At 40.0% G+C, this 19,965-nt stretch overlaps 1 protein-coding gene across 2 annotated transcripts in view; it reads right to left on the reverse strand.

The window, feature by feature from the left end:
* Positions 1 to 1,201: 1,201 nt before the first annotated feature.
* GCLC (glutamate-cysteine ligase catalytic subunit) overlaps positions 1,202 to 19,965 on the reverse strand; it is a 48,650-nt gene continuing 29,886 nt past the window's right edge. The window contains exons 7-16 of one of the 2 annotated variants that reach the window (XM_054569490.1): positions 15,929 to 16,003; positions 15,346 to 15,462; positions 13,640 to 13,778; positions 13,101 to 13,213; positions 12,523 to 12,615; positions 12,128 to 12,232; positions 7,726 to 7,807; positions 7,536 to 7,639; positions 7,342 to 7,462; positions 1,202 to 2,831 (exon numbers count right to left, since the gene is read on the reverse strand). In XM_054569490.1, the coding sequence (XP_054425465.1) occupies positions 2,620 to 2,831; positions 7,342 to 7,462; positions 7,536 to 7,639; positions 7,726 to 7,807; positions 12,128 to 12,232; positions 12,523 to 12,615; positions 13,101 to 13,213; positions 13,640 to 13,778; positions 15,346 to 15,462; positions 15,929 to 16,003 (1,161 nt within the window). In that variant the 3' untranslated portion in view covers positions 1,202 to 2,619. The remainder of the gene's footprint in view (positions 2,832 to 7,341; positions 7,463 to 7,535; positions 7,640 to 7,725; positions 7,808 to 12,127; positions 12,233 to 12,522; positions 12,616 to 13,100; positions 13,214 to 13,639; positions 13,779 to 15,345; positions 15,463 to 15,928; positions 16,004 to 19,965) is intronic. The other variant, XM_054569491.1, reaches the window with a different exon arrangement.

Here is a 19,965-nt window from a genome sequence, read left to right on the forward strand (position 1 = left end):
CTCCTCAAATATGGCCTAACCCGCACCACATCCTGGATGTCCACATGTCACTTGGTTAATTTTTTGTCAGGTGGCCATTTAGACGGAAGTGACTAAGGCAAGCACCCTCCATTTCGGAAGAGAAAGGCTCATGAAGAGCTGCAGGGAGGAGCCAAAGGTAGGGGCACAGGCATCCTGGGACCAGGAAGGAACCTCTTGGTAATCCAGGAGAAACTGATGGACAGGAAGCTAGACTTTGGGTTAGAAGTGGGGTGGGTTTACTCTGAGGTTCTGAGTCTTGGCTGGGCCACCAAAGAGGAAGCCCGTTTTACCTTACCTCGGTGTTTCCAGTTCTGTTCCTAAAACTGAGTCCTCAGCTGTGTTAAGGTGGTAAAGCTCATGAAAGGCAGAGTACCATTCTTGTCTTGGAGAAAGAGTACCATGCATTACCTGGTTTTTAGCAGCAGGAAAATCTAGACACACCCAATTAAATGAGAAGCAGGTATTATTTGAGAAGTACAACCGATGTGTCTGTAACTTGGGAATGGAAAGTGATCAAGTTCCTGTTACTCAGTGTGGACCACAGACTGGCAGGAGGAACATTACCTGGGAGCTGGTTAGATATGCAGAGATGTGGGCACCACCCCAGGCCCACCAAGTCAGAATGTGTACTTGAGTAAAACCCCTAAGAGATCTGTATGCAGATCAGTCAGACTAGCACCACCGTAGGAGCATTTGGGTAAAATTACAGCTCCCTGAAAAGTAGATCGGCCCTACGAAGAACATTAGCAGGTGAACTCAGAAGGATGTGGATGCAAAGCCAGGGGTTGAAAACAGCTCTGTGCGGGACTTGCTGACTCTCAGCTAAGCGCCTCCAGCTTCGACAGGAGCGCGCCAACAGCACCCAGGTCACTCAGCACTCCCTGTGTGACCGCTGGCTCCACTAAGCAGCAGTTTGGAGTAAAAAACAAACAAAAAACAATTCACTTCCACTGTCCCAGTGGTCATTTCAGCCAATCATCAAGACCCTCCCTCCTCCCGGGGACTGACAGCTTCTAGGGGAAGCTGAAATAGTGGTTTTTATCACTATTGCTTCTAAAAACATCTGAGGATCACAATGAAAAAATGATTTCACAGAGTATCTGAGCTAATTAAGAAAAATCTCACCACCATCCTTTAGATGCAGAACTCACACACTTAAGGGTTTTCAGATTGCTAATTCCATTCTTTTATTTCCTCATTCCACAAACACTTTAGTTTTATCTTCCTTTTTACAACCTGATTTACAAGCAAATTGAAATGAAAAACAGGCATTCTTTAATCCTCCAAAATGCATGTATGAAATATAGCACAGACCCTAGTATTTATACATAAACAGGTTTAGTGGAAGCAGCTTTATCACGATTTCTTAAAATCAGCATTACAGTTTAAATATTGATGCCTGTTAAGGTTTGCATAATCTACTATACATCGTCATTTCTGAAGCAGGTAAGACTTAACTAATTGGAAAAAAAACTTCAACAAAATGCTCTAACAACAATTATGTGAAATTTAAATTATTTACAATTAAACAGTTAGGGCCCTGATTCACAAAACTTAGTGCATATCATGATTTATTTATGAGTTTCATAGAGAAAGTAATAAGCAGCATGTAGAATATCTATCTGCCAGGTAAAGTCTAGATTGTCTAGGTTGTCAATATGCTTACTGGAAACTAAAAAAAGTAACAAAACAGAAACTTCAGCAACTGCACTTGATTTGCAAATTTAAATATACAGCAGCAACCAGAATAAACATGGGCCACTAAAGAAGAATTGGTGCCATTTTTGACAATACTCTGTATATTATGCAGAGGACAAAAACAATCCCCACTTCCCCCCACTCCCAACAACAACAACAAAAAATCGCCCCTAACAATCACTACATGTGAACTCAGGGTAATAAGTCTCCTGCCTTCCTGCAGAGTTCTCTAAACTTAATGCCTGAATCAAATTTAAACCAAGAAGGAAAGTATTGTACCCCTCATTAACAGCCGTCAGTTCAATGGTGGTGAAAGCTTGGAGCAGGGTAGGAAAGTGGTTAGCTATTCCAATTACAGAAGAAACGGATAAGGTGCCAGAAACCCAGGGTTACCCCCGAAGTCCTTCAATGGATTCAAAGTGATTTTATGTACAAAGCAAAGGCGATGACTCAAGGGAAATTAACATGACAAACTGTTCTTTAAAGTGAAGTAATAAATTTCAGTGAATCAGGCCCCAGGTAAAGTCTTAAAAAAAAAAAAAATTTACAGTAAACATTCTGAACTCTGGAATGCAGGTATAGTATAATTACTAGTACATTACATTTACAGAACTGCTTAGACAGTTGTTGCTCCAGAGTAAGGATTGAAAAATGTACAAGCCAGTTCACAATGACTTTAGATATGTTAATAAAATACATTGTTAATCATAAAAATACTTTACTATGTACATGTTCACTGTATAAACTCTAGATTTACCGACTGAAGGAAGCCTCTAAATCCGTTTGTGGACAACTGGCCCAGGAAACATCACAGTCCTGTAACTTGGCTTTCACACCACACGCTGGCTGAGAGGGCTGCCATCAATAAAACAGCCAAGCATTTTCCCGTCTGCAGAATGTCTAGTTGGAGAAGTCAGTTTTACTTCCGCTATATTTCACTTTCCTAAATGCTGGTCCAAGTAACTCTGGGCATTCACATAATTCATTTGCAATTTGGTTACACTTTACGATAAGGCTATAGTTCATTTTATCAGTTATTACACTGTCTTGCTTGTAGTCAGGATGGTTTGCAATAAACTCCCTCATCCACCTGGCAACTGTCATTAGTTCTCCTGCGGGAAAAAAAAAAAATTAAGACACCTTAAGTTAATAAGTAGTGCTTTCTTAAAGTAAGTATACATTTATTTAGTGGCCAGAAAAAAACACAATCCTGAAGAAAAACAGTTTGACCTTTTGGTGTAGCCAGGTGGCAGGGGTTGGGAAAGAATTTCAGGTTGCAGGCAGGCACCAGAACACATACATCCCAGCGCTACCTGTTAGATGCTACGCAATGATTGACACAGCTCACTGGTAAGGAACAGGGGAGCCAACCTGTGTGCTAGGACATGTGCCCTCCCATCTCGCCAGAGGGCTAAAACCACATATGCTGGTTGGTGTCATGAGACTATCTCAGGACAGTAGGTCCCGAGTTTGCCAGAGTGATCTTTGATCAGAGATGTGGAGCGCATAAATAGTACATACAGTGAATGAAGCGAGAAGTTGGCAGATATGCCATTTGGAGGGTATATCCTTTGTGATTCCATAAAGTTTATACAAGGCTCAAGTGAAATACAGATGCCATAACCATCACTATTGTTCTTATTCACAACTGACCGGTCCTCTAGGTGGGGTCAATGTGAGCTCCTCAAAGCTAACAAGGGGGGCTGTTGGCTGTGCTCCCTGTGTGCTAGCAGGCTGAAGACCCAGACAACCTAGCTGTGTTGCTTACTTAATCTACAGAGTTACTCAGCCTGATAAAAAGAGCCCATGACGGTGCAGAGCAAACACAGCTGGACTTCAATGACAAATAGGCAATCCAGATACTGTACTGCATGGTCTATGATGCCATCAACTTAAAGACAGACCACTGTTTTATGAACGAGTATTTAAAAAAAAGCACTGGGGGAAATTAAGATGGCAGAAGAGTAAATGGAAGTCACAGTGATATCCTCCCAGGACCAATCCGGAATTAGAGCTAAATTGTGGAGAAATCACCTAGAACAAACAACTGAACAATAGTGAGAGAAGAGCCTTTTAACCACGGACAGGCAGAAGAATCAGCTTTAGCTAAGGAGTGTGGTACAGACTCGAGGAGGCGGGCAGGGCGCCCATGGGCGGGAGCACCAGAAGGATATTGAAACGGCCAACTGGATCCCCTAGAAAAGAGCAGGATCTAAATCATAAGCAGGGATCTCCAGCCCATAGCACCAAAGCCCAAAAAGTACAAAGATAACAACCATCTGCAAAAAGCAGCAGGGTTGCTCTCTGCCAGAGACAGGTGGCTGGAGATATAAAGAGCCTTTTAAAGGGCCAACGCATAAATTTTTATTGGCAGCCGCTTACCCTGGACTCCAGGAAAAGCGGGGGGAAAGTGGGCTAGAGACCTGAGAGACTAGGGAAGAAAGCTTTGGGAGAGAACAGAGAGAGTGACTGGTGGGATCCCAGTGCTGACTCCTGCCCCATACAGCAGCAGCCATCTTGCTCAGGCAGACCACTCCCCTGAGCAGCAACAGTGTGAGAGGACACAACAGCACTGCCTGGAGGGACTCTGACCTGGGCCGGTGGTGCTTAAGCCTGAGAGCTGAGTACAAGTGGCCGCTACAGATAGTAGGTCACTGGCTAAAGCGCATGCAGAGTGGTCTAGAGACACTTGAGGAAAGACTGGAGATGGAGGCTTTGGGGAGAGAACGGAGACAGTAGCTGGCGGGATCCCAGTGCTGACTTCTCCCCTATACAGCAGCAGCCATCTGGCTCAGGCAGACCACTCCCCTGAATGGCAACAGTGAGAGAAAACCCAATAATCCCGCCCCCAGGACGGACTCTGCCCCACCCTGTGGTGCCGAAGCCTGACTGCTGAGTGCTGAGTGATTAGATTAACAACTGAAGGAGACAGACACAGACAGTAGATTTCTGGAAGTCTCGAACAGACTGCCTAAGGTAAAACAGGGTCAACATCTGACATCATCAGAGGCAGATCCAGAAAGAAAAAAACAGCAGTCTCCTATCATAGAAGTTTACACCACAAAGTCAGAAAATCAAGACAGATCAATTTAAGAAGCAGAAGCAAAAAAGAAGAGTCTCACAAATAATGGGAAGACAAAGAAACATCCCCCAATCGAAGGGAAAGGAGGAATCCCCACAAAGAGAATTAAATGAAATAGAGGCAAGTAAACTATCAGATACTGAATCCAAACAACTGTTCTAAGGAAGCTCAGTGAGCTCTTTGAGCTCAGAGAAAATTACAAAAAAAACTACAGAGAAACTAAAAGGAACTTATTGCAAACTACATCAGCATGAAAACGGACATAGAAACTGTAAGAAGAGACAAGAGGAAATGGAGAATACAATTCCTGAACTGAAGAATACAACAGAAGGAATCAAAAGCAGGCTAGATGAAGCAGAGGAATGAATCAGCGAGCTGGAGGATAAGGTAAAAAAAAAAAAAGAAAAAAAAGCTCCCAGAAAGAGCAGGAAAATGAAAATAGACTCAAAAAGAATGAAGAGGCGTTGAGGGAAATGCAGGACAACCTGAAACGTAGTAATATCTGTATAAATAGGGATAACAGAAGGAGAAGAGGAGGAGGAAGGGATAGGGAACTGGTTTGAAAAAGTAATGATAGAAAACTTTCCCAATTTGAGAAGAGAAAAAGTCATACAAGTCCAGGAAGTACAGGGGGTCCCATTCAAGAGGAACCCAATGAGGCCCATTCCAAGACACATCATCATCAAAATGGCAAATATCAAAGACAAAGAGAGAATCCTAAAGCGAGGGAAAAAGAGGTAGTAACATATATGGGAGCCCCGGTATGGCTAGCAGCTTTCTTCTCAACATAAATACTACAAGCCAGAAGGGAACGGCAAGAAATATTCCAAGTAATGAAAAGCAAAGGTCTGCAACCAAGACTTCTCTACCAAGCAAGGCTCTCAATTAAAATGGAAGGCAAAATAAGGAGTTTCCCCAGACAAAAGAAGGCTAAAAGAATACACCTCTACCAAACCAGCATTGCAAAATTGCTGAAGGGACTGCTTTAAGAAGATGAAAAAAAAGTCTATGAATACCCAGTTCCTTTCACAGTCACCAATATTTGATATTACGAATATTTTTAATACTTATTAATCTGTGACAAAGATATATTATTTTGCTACTTTATTTGTTGAAACTAAACCTGTTTTTCTTTATTTCTTGCCTGTTTTTATTATTTTTAAAAAGCTTTAAATGATTTTTTGTAATTCTTTATCCATTTTGATTAAATGTTTGTAGAATTTTTTCCCTTAAAAAAAAACAAAAAACCCCAAAAACTATTAACCCTTTTCCAGATGTGTTGAAAATACTTTCCTATTCTATTACTTGTCCTTTAACTTTTTTTATATATATTACTACATATAGTCTTAAATGTTTAATATAGTCATATTGTCAATATTTTACTTTATAGCTTCTGGGTTTTAATATTTTACTTCAGAGTAAGGAAAATATTATTTTGTATTTTCTCCTAAACTCTTTCAGATTTTACAAATTGATTTTTAACTCACCTGAATATTTTTTGTATAATGTGGAAATAGGGCTCTATATTTGTTTTATTTCAAATAATAGTGGTTCATGCACCTTATCTTTTGAATAAGCCTTATTTTCCCCATTGATTTGAACTATCAATTGAATCATATATTACATTGTTAGATATATACGTTTCTAGAATGCTCATTTTATTTCACTGTTCTACTTGATTATTTCTGTGGGGCTGTCATGTTGCTTTAATTGCTGAGAGTTTATAATGGATGTAAATTTTTTAATACTTTATAGTGGATTTTGACATTAAAAAAAGTAAAATCAATCGGAAAGGAAAGGAAAGGGAAAGGGAAAGGGAAAAGGAAAAGGAAAGGAAAAGGAAAGGAAGGAAAGAAAGAAAAGAAAGAAAGAAAAGGAAAGGACGAAAAAAGAAAAAAGAAAGGAAAGAAAGGGAAGAAAGGAAGAAAAAGAAAGAAACGCCTACCTTTTACGACATGGATAGAACTGGAGAGTATTATGCTAAGTGAATAAGCCAGTCAGTGAAAGACAAATACCGTATGATCTTACCTGTAAGTGGACTCTATTCAACAAAATAAACTAATGAAGAAAATAAAACACAGGTAAGGAACATGGAGCAGACTGAAAGTGAACAGAGGGGATGGGGAAGGAGGACAATGGTGGAAAATAGGAGAAGGGACTAGACAAAGAACATGTATGACAACCCATGGACATGGACAACACAGTGGGAATTGACTGAGAGCAGGAGGCGGGGTGGGATGGGTGGAGGAGGGCAAAGGGGGGAAAATTGAGACAACTGTAATAGAATAAACATGATTTAAAAACAAATTTTAAAAAAGCAAAACAAATCATTGCTAATTACACTGTGACTATCAAAGATTATAAAGTGTATCCAATTGCAGAGATATCAAAATATGAAAAGGTATGCACTTGCACTGATCAATGCATCCTTTAAAAGACAAGTTTAGAAAGCAGTATTTTAAGACTGTGGAGTTCTGCCTACATTGAGGTTTTTGTTTGTTTGTTTTTTTTAAAGAGAGCAGCAGCAAAGGATACCATACCAGATGCTCTCTTCTTAATCAGCTTTAGGTAGTTCAGAATACTGCATCTGGTGTCCACATCCACTTCCATGTTTTCAAGGTAGGAGTTCAGAATCGGGATCAGCCCAGGAAACACGCCTTCCTACAAGAAGCAGGATGTGGCATCAGCTCTTGCCCACTGGTGTCACAGTGAAGTGCACTCACAGGACGCCTACCTTCCCGTTGATGATGGTGTCGATGCTCATCAGGGTGTACTCCTCTGCGGCCAGCTCTGGGCTGTTCTGGGCCTTGCCACAGCCATCCACCACAGCGTTTCCGCCTGCGGGGCAGGGAAAGAAGCGCAGAGGAGCTTTAGGGTCTTGGTGCAATCTAAAGTGACCCGAGAAATCCCAGAGAATGTAATACCTTTGCAAATATCTTTTCTGAAATAGAACATTCCCTGCCGAACAGCATCTCGTTTCTGTGCTACTTTCATGTTTTCATCAACCTGAGGGAGAACAATAATTATGGCTAAGTAAAAACATTCTTGACCAAACAAAAGTAGTACCTTCCTCACTTCTGCAATCAGGACCCCCTCCCTTCAGAATTCTACCATCCTGCTGGTGCTCTCTGGTTAGAATAACAGACTTTTTACTTTTATGTGGGGCCTGTGTCAGTCAACCACAAATTGGTATGTGCTTTTCAATAACAGTACGAAATTCTAAGAGAGGCTTACCTTAAAAAACAAAACAAAAAACACAATCACCAGGCTGCCTGCATTTCAAAGCACGTTTGTGAGTGAACCTTGCAAGAAATCTCTGTCATAAGGGCAGGTGGGTGGTTCCCTTTATACAACACGGAGACTCACCTGAGATCCCTTGTAAGGAAAGGCAGAGAACCCAGTCCCTCCTGACTTCCAGTTCAATGCTCTGCCCTCCCTACCCCCGTGGTTTTGCTGCCTCACTTTCTTGTCAGAGCGAGAACGAAGTCAGTCCTCCATGGGTGGAGGGCCACCAATGCTGTCTGCCCATCTGGTGGCACTAGCCATGTCAACTAACTCATGAGACCAAAAACTCTTCATTTGTGATTTCTCCATTTCTTCAATGACTTCTTAAGACCCACAAAGTAGAGCTTTTAAAACTTCTTAGAATCTCTTATTTCCTATAATGAAATCTTAGGGAAATCTCAATATATAAAAGACACAAGGTAGAGGGTCACATTGAACTAGCATGGGCAGAACAAAATCTTTCATTACTTGGCCGCTCCTATTGTTTTGTTCTTTTTAATCCTCACATGAGGATATGCCTATTGATTTTAGAGAAAGAGGAGGGTGTGGGGGACAGAAATAGGAACACTGATCAGTTGCCTCCCAATATGCACCCTGGCCAGAGTTTCAAACTGCAACCTAGGTATATACCCTGACCAGGAATCAAACCCGCAACTTTCGATGTACAGGACAATGCTTCAACCTACTGAGCCACGGGCCAGGGCTGTTATTGTGTTGTCTCCCCCCACCGCCCCCCCGCCAAAGACACATATGACCTGAATAATCTAGACAGTTCTATGCACACAAATAGTAGTCTAAAATTCCACCATGGTTATAAATGGCTTCTTATCTAATAATTTTTTTTTAGTACCAACAAAAGTTCTTAAGATCACTGTTTTTATTTTAATTTGTTTTTATAAATTCCTTTTTAAAAGTATGTTTTACTATTTCTCTTTAGATCTTCAATTTGCTGAGGTTTATTTCCCATTTTTTGTTTACAGCATGTAATAGTATAATTTTTCCCTCAGAGATTAGCTTTGCCAGCAGCTCCCTACCATTCACTTTCCTATACAATCTGTAATTCTAGTTTTGACTTAATCTGAAACTTATGAAGAAAAACACTTAAAATTTCCAACAGTTAAATTTCTCAACATCTTTTTGTTGAATTTGGGTGGGAATGCACCCTGCATGGTATCTACATTTGAGAAGTAAAGATTTTCCTCGATTAATTTTCTTGAGTAAATCCTCTTCAGGGCATTTGAATAAAAAGATACACCGTGGTATGAGATTTGTGATGGAGGTTGTGTAGCTTATTAACCATGTCATTTAATGTTCCTGCAGCCTTTCCCCTTCTTTATGTGACCTGTCAGTTACTGAGTAACACTCAGGGCACTCTGCCAAGTGATGGACCTCCTTGCACCCACCTGGCTCCCAACCCTCACTTACCCCATTCTACTTCCAGACTGACAGGATGAGGAACTTGCCCGGGTAAAAAGGACTACAAGTGATTCATGAATTTAGTGCTCACACCAAAGCTGTAATCTTTCTTACCGTACTATGGTGCTTTCAAATGCTTTTTCTGCTTCAAAAAAATGTTTACACTTTATAGTGTAAAAAGAATCACAACTCTAACATTATCTTGGAAAAGCACAGAAAACTGTTTTGTCTACCTAATACTTTCAATCTCACATTTTATTTTGTTATTAATTTGTCATTCTGGCTATCTTTTTAAAAGGTCACCATGTAGCTCTTTTCCACATTTGTCCTTATGACTATCACATGCAAACAACATACGCCATTATGTGGCTATTTTTTATGTGTTTTAGCTTTTTAATAGGGTTTATTCAGATTTGTTGTCCTTCTTTTTTTTTAACCATTTTATGTTTCCTGGGCTATACTTCTTACCACTCCCCTGACACCACACCACTTCTACGGACTAGGAAGTTTCTTTTTTCTTTGCCCATCCCTTTTCACTAGCAGGTTAAAAGTAGTAAATCCTATTTCTATACTATTTGCAGCTTACACTTTTAAACAAGTAGTTTTAAAATTCCCTCTAAATGCCAAGCATTAAAGAGTATCTACCATCCCTCTCCTTCACTAGATAAGACTTCTGGCACACTTTTAGCCCTAATAATCTATTAAGTTTGTTTTTTTTTAAAGATGTTATTTATTTTTAGAGAGGGAAAGGGAGAAAGAAACAGAGGGAGAGAAACATCAATGTGTGGTTGCATCTCACACACCTCCTGCCAGGGACCTGGCCCGCAACCCAGGCATGTGCCTTGCACCGGCAATCAAACCAGTGACCTTTTTCTTCACAGGCTGGCACTCAATCCACTGAGCCACACCAGCCAGGGCTAATCTCTTAAATTTTGTTAGAATAACCTGGAATTTAAAGAATAATTTGTTTTGGCTGGGAAGAAAATTCAATGGTTGTAATTCTTAATCCCTCAGGATTCTGAAGATTTTTCTACATCTCTTTTAGGATTTAATGTTTTAGATGAGAAGCATTCCCCCTCCTGGCAGGTACCCTAATTTTCTCTCCTATCTAGATAGCCGATTTTTTTGAGACTCAGAAGTTTCTAGATTTGGAACCTTCTTTAAATATTTGTCTCAACCTACATGGACCCTTACAGGGAAAATACTGTCTTATTTCTTTCACTATTCTATCTCACATTTCTTTTATATAGACTATTCTTTTCTTCTAAATTATTACACAAACACTGAGCTTTCAGGAGCTATTCTCCATGTTTCAGTTTTTCCATAATTTCCATTTCTTTGCCACTTGCTGGGATGAATCTCAATTTGGTTTCCTAAGTCACTGACTTCGATCTTCAATAACATTAGCTCTACTGGTGCATATACTGAGTTTTAAACGTGTGGCTACCATGTTCTTTGTTTCTAACAACTATTCTCCAAATGTTCTTTGGTTCACAATGCTTGTTCATTTTATGAATGTGACCCTTCTCTAGGATTTCTTCTAGGGCACTAATCACAATTTCTTTAAGAGTTCTTTCTAATTTCTCGAAATAACTGTGTTTCACTAAGGATAATATACTCTGCGGGCCCAGCTGGGCCCTTCTCTTTAAGGCTACTAAAGAGTTCTTAGTATTCTACTGACTTTCAGACATCTCTTTATTCATATCTGTAAACAAAGGTTTAGACTAGTAGCTTACACAGACTGTGCCTTAGATGGGTTCCTCTCCCCAGCAGGTACACCCACATGAGCAATGTGGGCCCACAGGATTCTACAGGTCACCTTGGGCCTGGATGTGAAGAGCAGACAGGGACAAGCTGACTGCAGACCTCCTTCAGGTGTGCGGGTGGGACAGGTACAGGCTGGAGTGCCCCCCAGGAGGGAGGGGGAGCAGATGCCAGGCTAGGCAGTTTTCTTTCTCCTTCCACACCTGCAACAGGCTGCTCTACTCCTTTCTCTGCGCTAAAACCTCAGCAAACCTCTCAGTCTGCCTCCCAGCTTCTCCCAGCCACTCTCTGTGCCAAGACACCTACTGCCCAGGAACCAAAGGCCTCTATCCGCTGCCTGTTCCATGGTTCTGCCAGGAAACTGCTTCCAGAAGGTTCTTTTTTTTTAAATTGAGCTGAGACTGATTAACTCTGATTTGTTTTTCTGACAGTGCAGGGCCATCTACATTCTCCAGAAACATCTCCAGTTTGGTTCCTCTGAGGCGACTGTTCCTTGCATACTTCCCCCTCCTATCCTAATTTTAATACCGTAACCAAAATGAGATTTGGGGGAGAATGAAATCAGTTGGTGGGACTCACTCCAACCATCATCTTTCAAATGGGCTGAGCGAGGAACTACACTATTAGCACTCCCCCCCCCCAGGAGTCCCCACCAATGTATCATCGTACCAAGATCTATAGTATAAAATTAGGTTTAAAATTAAAAAAAAAAAAAAAAAAAAAAAAAAGAAAGGATGAAAGGAGAAACATTTTATTCTAAAGGGCGAACAATTCTAAATGAGGTCAGATTTAAAATAAATAAACAAACAACAGAATAATCTACACATAGCTAGAGCCATCACTACACTGAAATAGTCTTACCTTTGACAGTGGAATGAGAAAATCCAATTTGTACGAAAGGATCACTCTAGTAAGCAGCACCACAAACACCACATATGCAGAGTTCTCGAAGTCTGTTAACTGAACCTAGATAAGCAGGAGCCCAGAGGAGTTACAGACCAACCACACAAACATGCTGTCCCCTAACAAAGCCCTCCTTGGATCAAGTCATTCCCTAATTACCCATCTGCCCATGATTTAATCTCAGAGATCAATCCTTAACTTTTGGACTTGCTTACAGCATGCACACACTTGATTTGTATGGCATCCCAATTCATTTAAGGGCCTCTGGGGCCTCTGCTAAGAGCATCAGAAGGGGTGATGAGCAGTTAGAAGACAAGTGCACATGAGTTAGTTCCTGCTGTCGCGTGTCTTACCTCCATGGGTCGGAATTCTACTCTCCATCCAATATCTGAGTGTGGTGGCGGGGGCTTAAATCTCATTGTCTGCCAATTTGTGGACTGAATATTCTATAATAAAAAGGCAGAGAATAAAACCACCTTTCCATAGGTCCAAAAAATATTAAGATGATTTGATATCTAAGGGAAGACTGCTCACTGTCCATACCTAATACTCTTCAATTTACAGTTATAAAAAGGTACAATTTAAGATTTTCTTGAGAGTGTGACCTGCTAGGAAAACAAACAGCAAGTGTTAACAAAAGTTGGGTGATATGTCACAGCACTGAAATAAATGATCCGAGTTATTCTTATGCAGAATACTTGAATTTTTCACCATTATGCAAATGAGAAAATTCTGAACAAGAAATTTAGAAGCAGAGATACAACCTGTGAGAATCATAATAAAGGTATTTTAAACCAGTTAAAATTTTTCTTAGTTCTTTACTGCACTGGGTAATGTAAGCCATTTGAGATTTCTACTGTCACTAAGGTATAGAAAACTGCCTCCATCTTGGTTATTAGTGAAATAAAAATGCATTTAGAACAGGAAATACCTCAAAATGGTCAGATTCATTGGCATCATCCAGGTGTATTTTCTCTTCAAACAGAGTGAGCGGGTCTCTAATAAAGAGATGAGCAACATGCTGGGCCAGGAGGTGATCGATGCCTGCAAAGAGAAGTCACACTGGACTCGCTTCAGAGCTCAAGGTGCCACTGTTCTGAGTTCCATAAGAAGACAGGACAGCTCAGGAAGTTTGAAGACAGGGTATCTAGAGGTTTTGTTCAGTATTCTCCTGTTGTGGAGGATTTTATCCTATGGGCCCTGGGTGCGTGCCAGAGTTTTATTCACTACTTACTTACACAAGGCCTGTGGGGGCACTGATGTGGGCCTAGACACAGAGCACCAAAATAAGTTCATTTTGCTAAAAGTCAAGATCTCACAAGTGTTTGGAACAAGCAGCCTCTTAAGAAAAGTTAGAGACTTCACACTAAAAACAGAAACCAGACCAGGAGTCAGCAAAAGAAGTTTAAAAGAGCTTTGAAGAACGGAAGGTATACAATCAAATCTAGGAAAAAAGGCGTGGATGCTCACCTTCCTGCAACAGCTGTTCGTAGATTTCTTTATCTATTGTCAAGTCGATGTCATTGTATTTCTCACCACACTCAGATAAATAACTATCTATTGAATCATATCGGGATTTACTAATCCGATAGTTACTGTTCTTCAGTGGCTAAAATTTAAAAAATGTGAATGAATGTCATATAAAATCATCCGAAAACAAACTAATGCCTCAAATAATATTAAAATGCCATGTTTTTATGTATAATATTTATATAAAGGAGTCCAAACTTAACATAAGACCATGAAAGAAAAGTTAACACTGAAAAGTATTATTAGGGAAAATTATATTTAAAAAGCCAGGAGACAAGTAGCCATTTTCCCCTGACATAATTTAAATATACTTTAACTTTTTTCTTTTATAAAGCAGATCACTTTCATTCTTATTAAACTTGAAAGTAAATGCCAAGGTTCACAGCAAAAAAAAAAAAAAAAAAAAAAGAAAAAAAGTTTACAATGTAAAAGGAAACTATCAAAATGATTTTTCCTTTAAAGTTTTTTATTTTTGCCCTGACCAGAGTGTGGCTCAGTTGGTTGGGCATCATTCCACAAAGTGAAAAGTCACCAGTTGAATTCCCGGTCCAGTCCCTGGTGTGTTTACAAGAGGCAACCGATCTGTTTCTCTATCACATTGCTGTTTCTCCCTTCCCTTCCCCTCTCTCTAAAAATAAATGAAATCTTTAAAACAATATGAAATAATTGTAAAAAGAAAGATTTTATTTTAAGAGGGGACGTAAGGGAGAAAGAGAGGGAGAGAAACATCGATGTCTGAGAGATACATTGATTGGTTGCCTCTCGTGCACCCCCAACCAGAGACTGGCCTACAACCCAGGCATGTGCCCTGACTGGGAATCAAACTGGTGACCTTTTGGTACACAGGCTGGCATTCAAATCCACTGAGCCACACCAGCCAGGCCAAAATAAATTTTTAAAATTTCATTCATTTTTAGAAAGCATGTTCAGTAAAACTCATGAACAATTATATAAAGACCAGAGTAGCAGTTGCATGGTCCTGGTTGGGAAAATCAGAATTATTTGTGAAAGCTCCTTTAAAAACACCTCTCAAGGTTCTAGTCCTGGAGATACGTATTAGGCTTAAGATGGGCCTGGGGGTCTATTTTTAAAAGATCTCCAGAGGTGGTTCTGATGGACACTCTTGGCTGGAGAAATGTAAGGTCACAGTTCCCCATGCAAACAAGAGCACTAACCGACTATTATCAGGCAAAACCTAACACTTTATATGGGATAAAAAAAAACTTTGACGACACAGTACACTTTCCACAGCAGAAAGCATCATAAACAAAGCACTCATGTAGCGCCAAAAAGCCTTTTGGTAAAAACAGCCATCAGCAATGACTTCCAAAACAGTAAAAAAAAAAACAAAAACCAAAAAACAAACAAAAGAAACCCTGCACTATTAATTTTAAACAAATATAGATGTCAACAAATGATGAAAATTAACTCCCCACCCAAACCAAATCATGTTTCCCACATATTCACCCCAAAACAAACACTATAAAGCCAAAAATTACAAACAAGTTTGTAACCCATGAATTTTTTCCCACATGATTAACCTACTCAAGACAAAAAGTTAAGGAAACTTCAAAATCGCAAGTAGTTACAGTAACTCCATTTTACCTGCTTGATATAAAAAGGCTATTAAGGAAAATCATTCCCACCTCCAGGCCTCTCTCCTCCCGAGTTCTATCATCTACAGATGCAGAAATCACTCCCCAGCGACAATCAATGTCTGACACATAGCCTCGGTAAAAAGGAGACGCAGCACTCAAAGCCATCTAAAAACAAACAAAAGTCAGCACCTGCAGGTTCAAAGTGTCATTTCCATGCTGAAATAAGCTCCATGCAGTTATCTCTGGTCAATAAGAATCAGTTATGCAACCCATACAGAGCTCTACTACATCATCTGTGCCTGTTTCTCACAATGAAATACACAAGAAGTAACTACAAATCCTTGGGTCTAATCCATTTAAATAATCCTCTATAATGTGAGGACATGAAGGAAGGGAAAGGGAAGATGGCTCCACTTGAACTTGACACCTTCACACATAAATGTCTTACTAGCAAAAAGTAAACATCTACAACATAGACTCTTAGTCCGCTTTTACTCTACGTATTTTCTGTGTTAGTTCATTTCTGAATGAAGTCTTAACTGGACTTAAATAGCACATTCAGCAAATTTGGCCCATGCAGTCTTTATTTTACACAAAAAAGTATTTAAAATAAGATGTGATTTCTACTTACAACAATTGGGCAGATAGTGGCCAGCTGATCATATAGATATCTAGCCTCAGATATGCTGCAGGCTTGGAAGGTTACCTGTTTAAGAATTGCAAGTTATTAACAACAAAGAATGATTAACATCCTCCCCCAAGGAGTGAAAGTCTGAGAAGAATGCTGGAGAAGGGAGGGGACCTGGTATGTAATGGTTATTCCACTGATGAAATATTTAATACAGGAGCTTTGTTTAAAAGCTGTCTTGTATTAATTTTGCTAGAAAATGGTATTTAATCATGTTCACGACTAATATAAATGACCATGTTCCTAAGTTAAAAAAAATTTTAAAAGATGAAGAAAAACGAGACACGAGGTAAGTGATGAAGTCCGGTAAGGCATTTCCTCTCTTACTGGCTTCTTTCTTTCAAGAGCTCCCCATTCACTTCAGTTGGCTGAGGGGTTATATAGGTTTTGGTACAAAAGGGATTTGGAGATGCTAAGGATGGGTTTCAAAGTTCACTGGAGGGCTGTATGAAGAATAGCTTGGAAGGGGCAGGACTGGAGGGAGGCAGAGCAGTTCAAACACTGCAACTGTCTAACAAAACGTGGAGCACACCAGAATTAAAGCTGTAGGCTCTGGTGACCAGGGGGTACAGACAGTGAGGATGTGACTTAGGACTTGGGTCGGGTGTTCCCAGGACAGACAGACGAAGAAGCACCATGACAGATGGGCTTACGAAGCCAAGGAACAAACAAAGAGGCCCTGTAAGCGGCTGGGCCCCAGGGCTGGTGCCCAAAAGAAAAACCTGAACTGGAGAAATATTTGGGGCGTAGAGTCAGATGATGTCCTGAAGATGGGCAGATCACTGAGAGTCTGTGCAAGATGGCTAAGTAGTACACTTAGTCAGGCAGAGAAAAAGGTCACCAAATGATTAGTACAAATACTCCATGAATAATTACCATAAAGAAACTAATAAAATGTCTGCCTTCTTTGGGGGAGGGAGCACTGGGAACAGTGGATGGAGCAGGGGTTACAAGTCATGGTTGTGTCAGCACATCTGTATTAAATGCACACTGGGAACGGTTCTAACTTCCTCTGTCACTGTTATTTAATAATGGCAGTGTGAATTTAGTGTTGGTGCAGGAAATGAGTTAAGTGCTTAATACTTGAAATAACAGCTGAGTGAGTTTGTTAATCCCAGCATGTTAGTTCCCATAGTTTTAACCAGGTCTCAACTTTGCATTTTTTTAAAAGCTGAGAACTTCTGCTGGACAGTCATAAGAGCACCTGCTGAATCACAGTGGCATTTCATGTCCATGTGACAACTACAAAAAACAATCACTTAGACAAGTTCTTGCATAATAACGAACCAGCCATTACAGATTAATTCAACATGGAGAAGAGCTGTGTCATAGCCATCAACGAGTAAGAGTATCCACAGTTAAAACAGATAAAGATTATAAAGATTGAGAGGGCTGGCAATTAGGTCACTGACAACCAGAAGGGTAGTTTCTGCAAAGAGGTGGGAACTCAGTAACCAGCTTGTGCATGGGTAAGGATTAAATGAGAAGTGAGGAGATGGGGGGAGGTGAGTAAAGTATTTCCACACTTTATCTGCTGTGACCCACCGCTAAAAGCTCCAGTAGAGCAGAGATCTGTCTGCCTTGCGTTCTCGATCCCAAGTGTGCAAAACAGCGTCTGACACCTACTTAGTACCTAATATGTATTTATTAAATGAGTACATTATCTTGAAGGAAAGAAGATGCAAAAGAGGAGAAGACAGGAAAAAAGATAAGTTGTATTTTCATAAAATGGTAGAGACACTTGAAAATCTGTGACCCTACAGGCCAAATATATTATAAGTACCTAAATGTTCCCCAAGTGTTTTGACTGCTGAATTCTTTTGAACATACATCTCCAGTTTATTTAGGACCTACTTCATCACTTTTGAGAGAGAGAGAGAGAGAGAGAGAGTTTTACTTTGTTTTTAAAAAGATACTGTGATAAGCATTTTTTCTTTCAGTTATTTGACTGGCTCCTCTGAGCTGGCCTAGTGCATAAATCCAGACAAATCCTGGAAAAATCAACTCTAGAAAAGTATCCTTCAGAAAATCAGCCCCTGGAATTCAATAGTCAAGTTACAGCAGTGAAATGACTTATTCTAAATCTATTTACTAGCAGGCTTCCTTATTCTAGAGCCGATAGCCATTACCAAACCAAATGCAGTATCACCGTGGACAACGGTTTTAGTGGGGGAAGGAAAAAAATGTTCCAATACCTTAAAAAGATGTAAATATATGATCAGTTGGCTTCTGGTATCTTTTTAAGTATATAAAAAAGAGAAGCAATGTCACTAGGACACTGATGAGAGGGGGGAGAAAAGAGAAGTATAAAAAATAGATGTTAGAAACCTAAATGATCTAATCTAAAATTTATCTAGAACCCAGTCTGAAACTCAGTCTGAAAACATGGTTTTCGTGAAGGTGGGAGACCTCTTGTAACATGCATGAACTCACTGACATGAACTCATTAAATGATTCCTGAAACGCCTCCCAAGAGTCTAGAATCTGAATGTGGTTAAAATGATTTTTTGTTTTGTAAAGTAAGTTTTCCATTAATCTTAAATTACTTTGAAACCCTTATTTCTGCTTTACTGTAATAAGCAGTTTCTAGTGTTCCACTTAAGAGATTCAAAGCAGGATTTCTTTGTTGATTTGTGGAAGTTGTCCCATTTGCCATACACTTCACACTGTATGTGTCGATTTTTTTAAGTATTGAAACTAGGGGGCTAGATGTGCCACTAAGAAAAAAGAAAACTTAATCTTAAACCCATGTCAAAGCTTAAATTGGATGGAAAACTAGCAATAAAAATGTTAACTCCTACCACTAGAACATACTTCTTCATATAAATACAGCATTTCAAAGGAAAGAATAGCCCTTTGGAACAGCAAAACTGATGTCCCTGGCAAAACACCCTGGGTTTAATATTAAACCAAGAAAAGGCAAGCGGTACTCCCATAGCACCGATAATTTTAAAGCTTAATGGTTCTCTTTGGAAATATTTGTAATTAAGGTAGGGAAGCAGATATTCAGTTAACAGTCAAAAGGTCTCTTTCTTATGAAGTATGAACATCTGTAAGGAAACTTTCTGGTCTATGTTTGTTTGTAAGCCACATATTTTATACTACCTATGTAAGTCAGGAAAAAATTTTATCCTTGGCTATGGTTACCAAAGCACTGTTAGCCTGGAAAACTCTGACGCTGGCCTTCAATTTTGATACACACAGCTGTAAAAATAAACGCATTAGAGATATGTGCAAGAAGGCGTGTGTTTCCGCTGTAGCTGCCTGGGATGCGGGGATGCTGGGTTTCTTGGCCTCCACGGAGAGCGCTCAGGCGGGCGGCCCGGGGGCCTTGAGTGGGGCCAGGCTCTGCCCGGCTCCAAGGACACCTTCCTAACAAGCTGAAATAATTGGAACTAGATAAAATCTCCTTGGAAAATAACAAGAGGCCTCTCTTGATTTGATTGTTCAATTTGAAAGTTTATATTTTCAAATTTTCAACTCCTGTTTAAGGACTTTAAACAAAGGTTAAAACAAATACTTCTGTTAATGAAAACAATGAAATAAATATTAGCTTGGAGTCAGATCTAGAAGAGGCCTTCATATAAATGCTTCTTTCAACTGCTGAGAAAACTGAGGCCAAATGAGGTGGAGGAAGTTACCCAAATACCAGAGTAGCCAAACCCTGAGCACAGTCGGTGCCCGGGGCGTTGTAATCTGATTAGATCCAGAAAGGCTGTCCCACCTCCTGTGTACCTGAGCCAAGGGCAAAGCAAACTGGGGCTGCTAGGTATTTATTCTTTGTCTACTGCTAGATGGCCTTGCATGAGTATAAAATTTTAAGTCCAAACAGTCCTTCCTTTGGATTACAAAATCATTGGAATGCGCCCATCGGAATTCATTTTCAGAAATAAGAGATTCAAGCACTGTTTACTGCCTCAAAGCCACACTGTCGCTATGTCACTAGATGGCAGCAAAAATTAGGCATATGGAAAGAACAG

The sequence above is a fragment of the Pteronotus mesoamericanus genome, unplaced genomic scaffold, assembly GCF_021234165.1.
Source record: "Pteronotus mesoamericanus isolate MK-2021 breed Mesoamerican mustached bat unplaced genomic scaffold, CSHL_Meso_final contig_20, whole genome shotgun sequence".
Classification (NCBI taxonomy): Eukaryota; Metazoa; Chordata; class Mammalia; order Chiroptera; family Mormoopidae; genus Pteronotus; species Pteronotus mesoamericanus.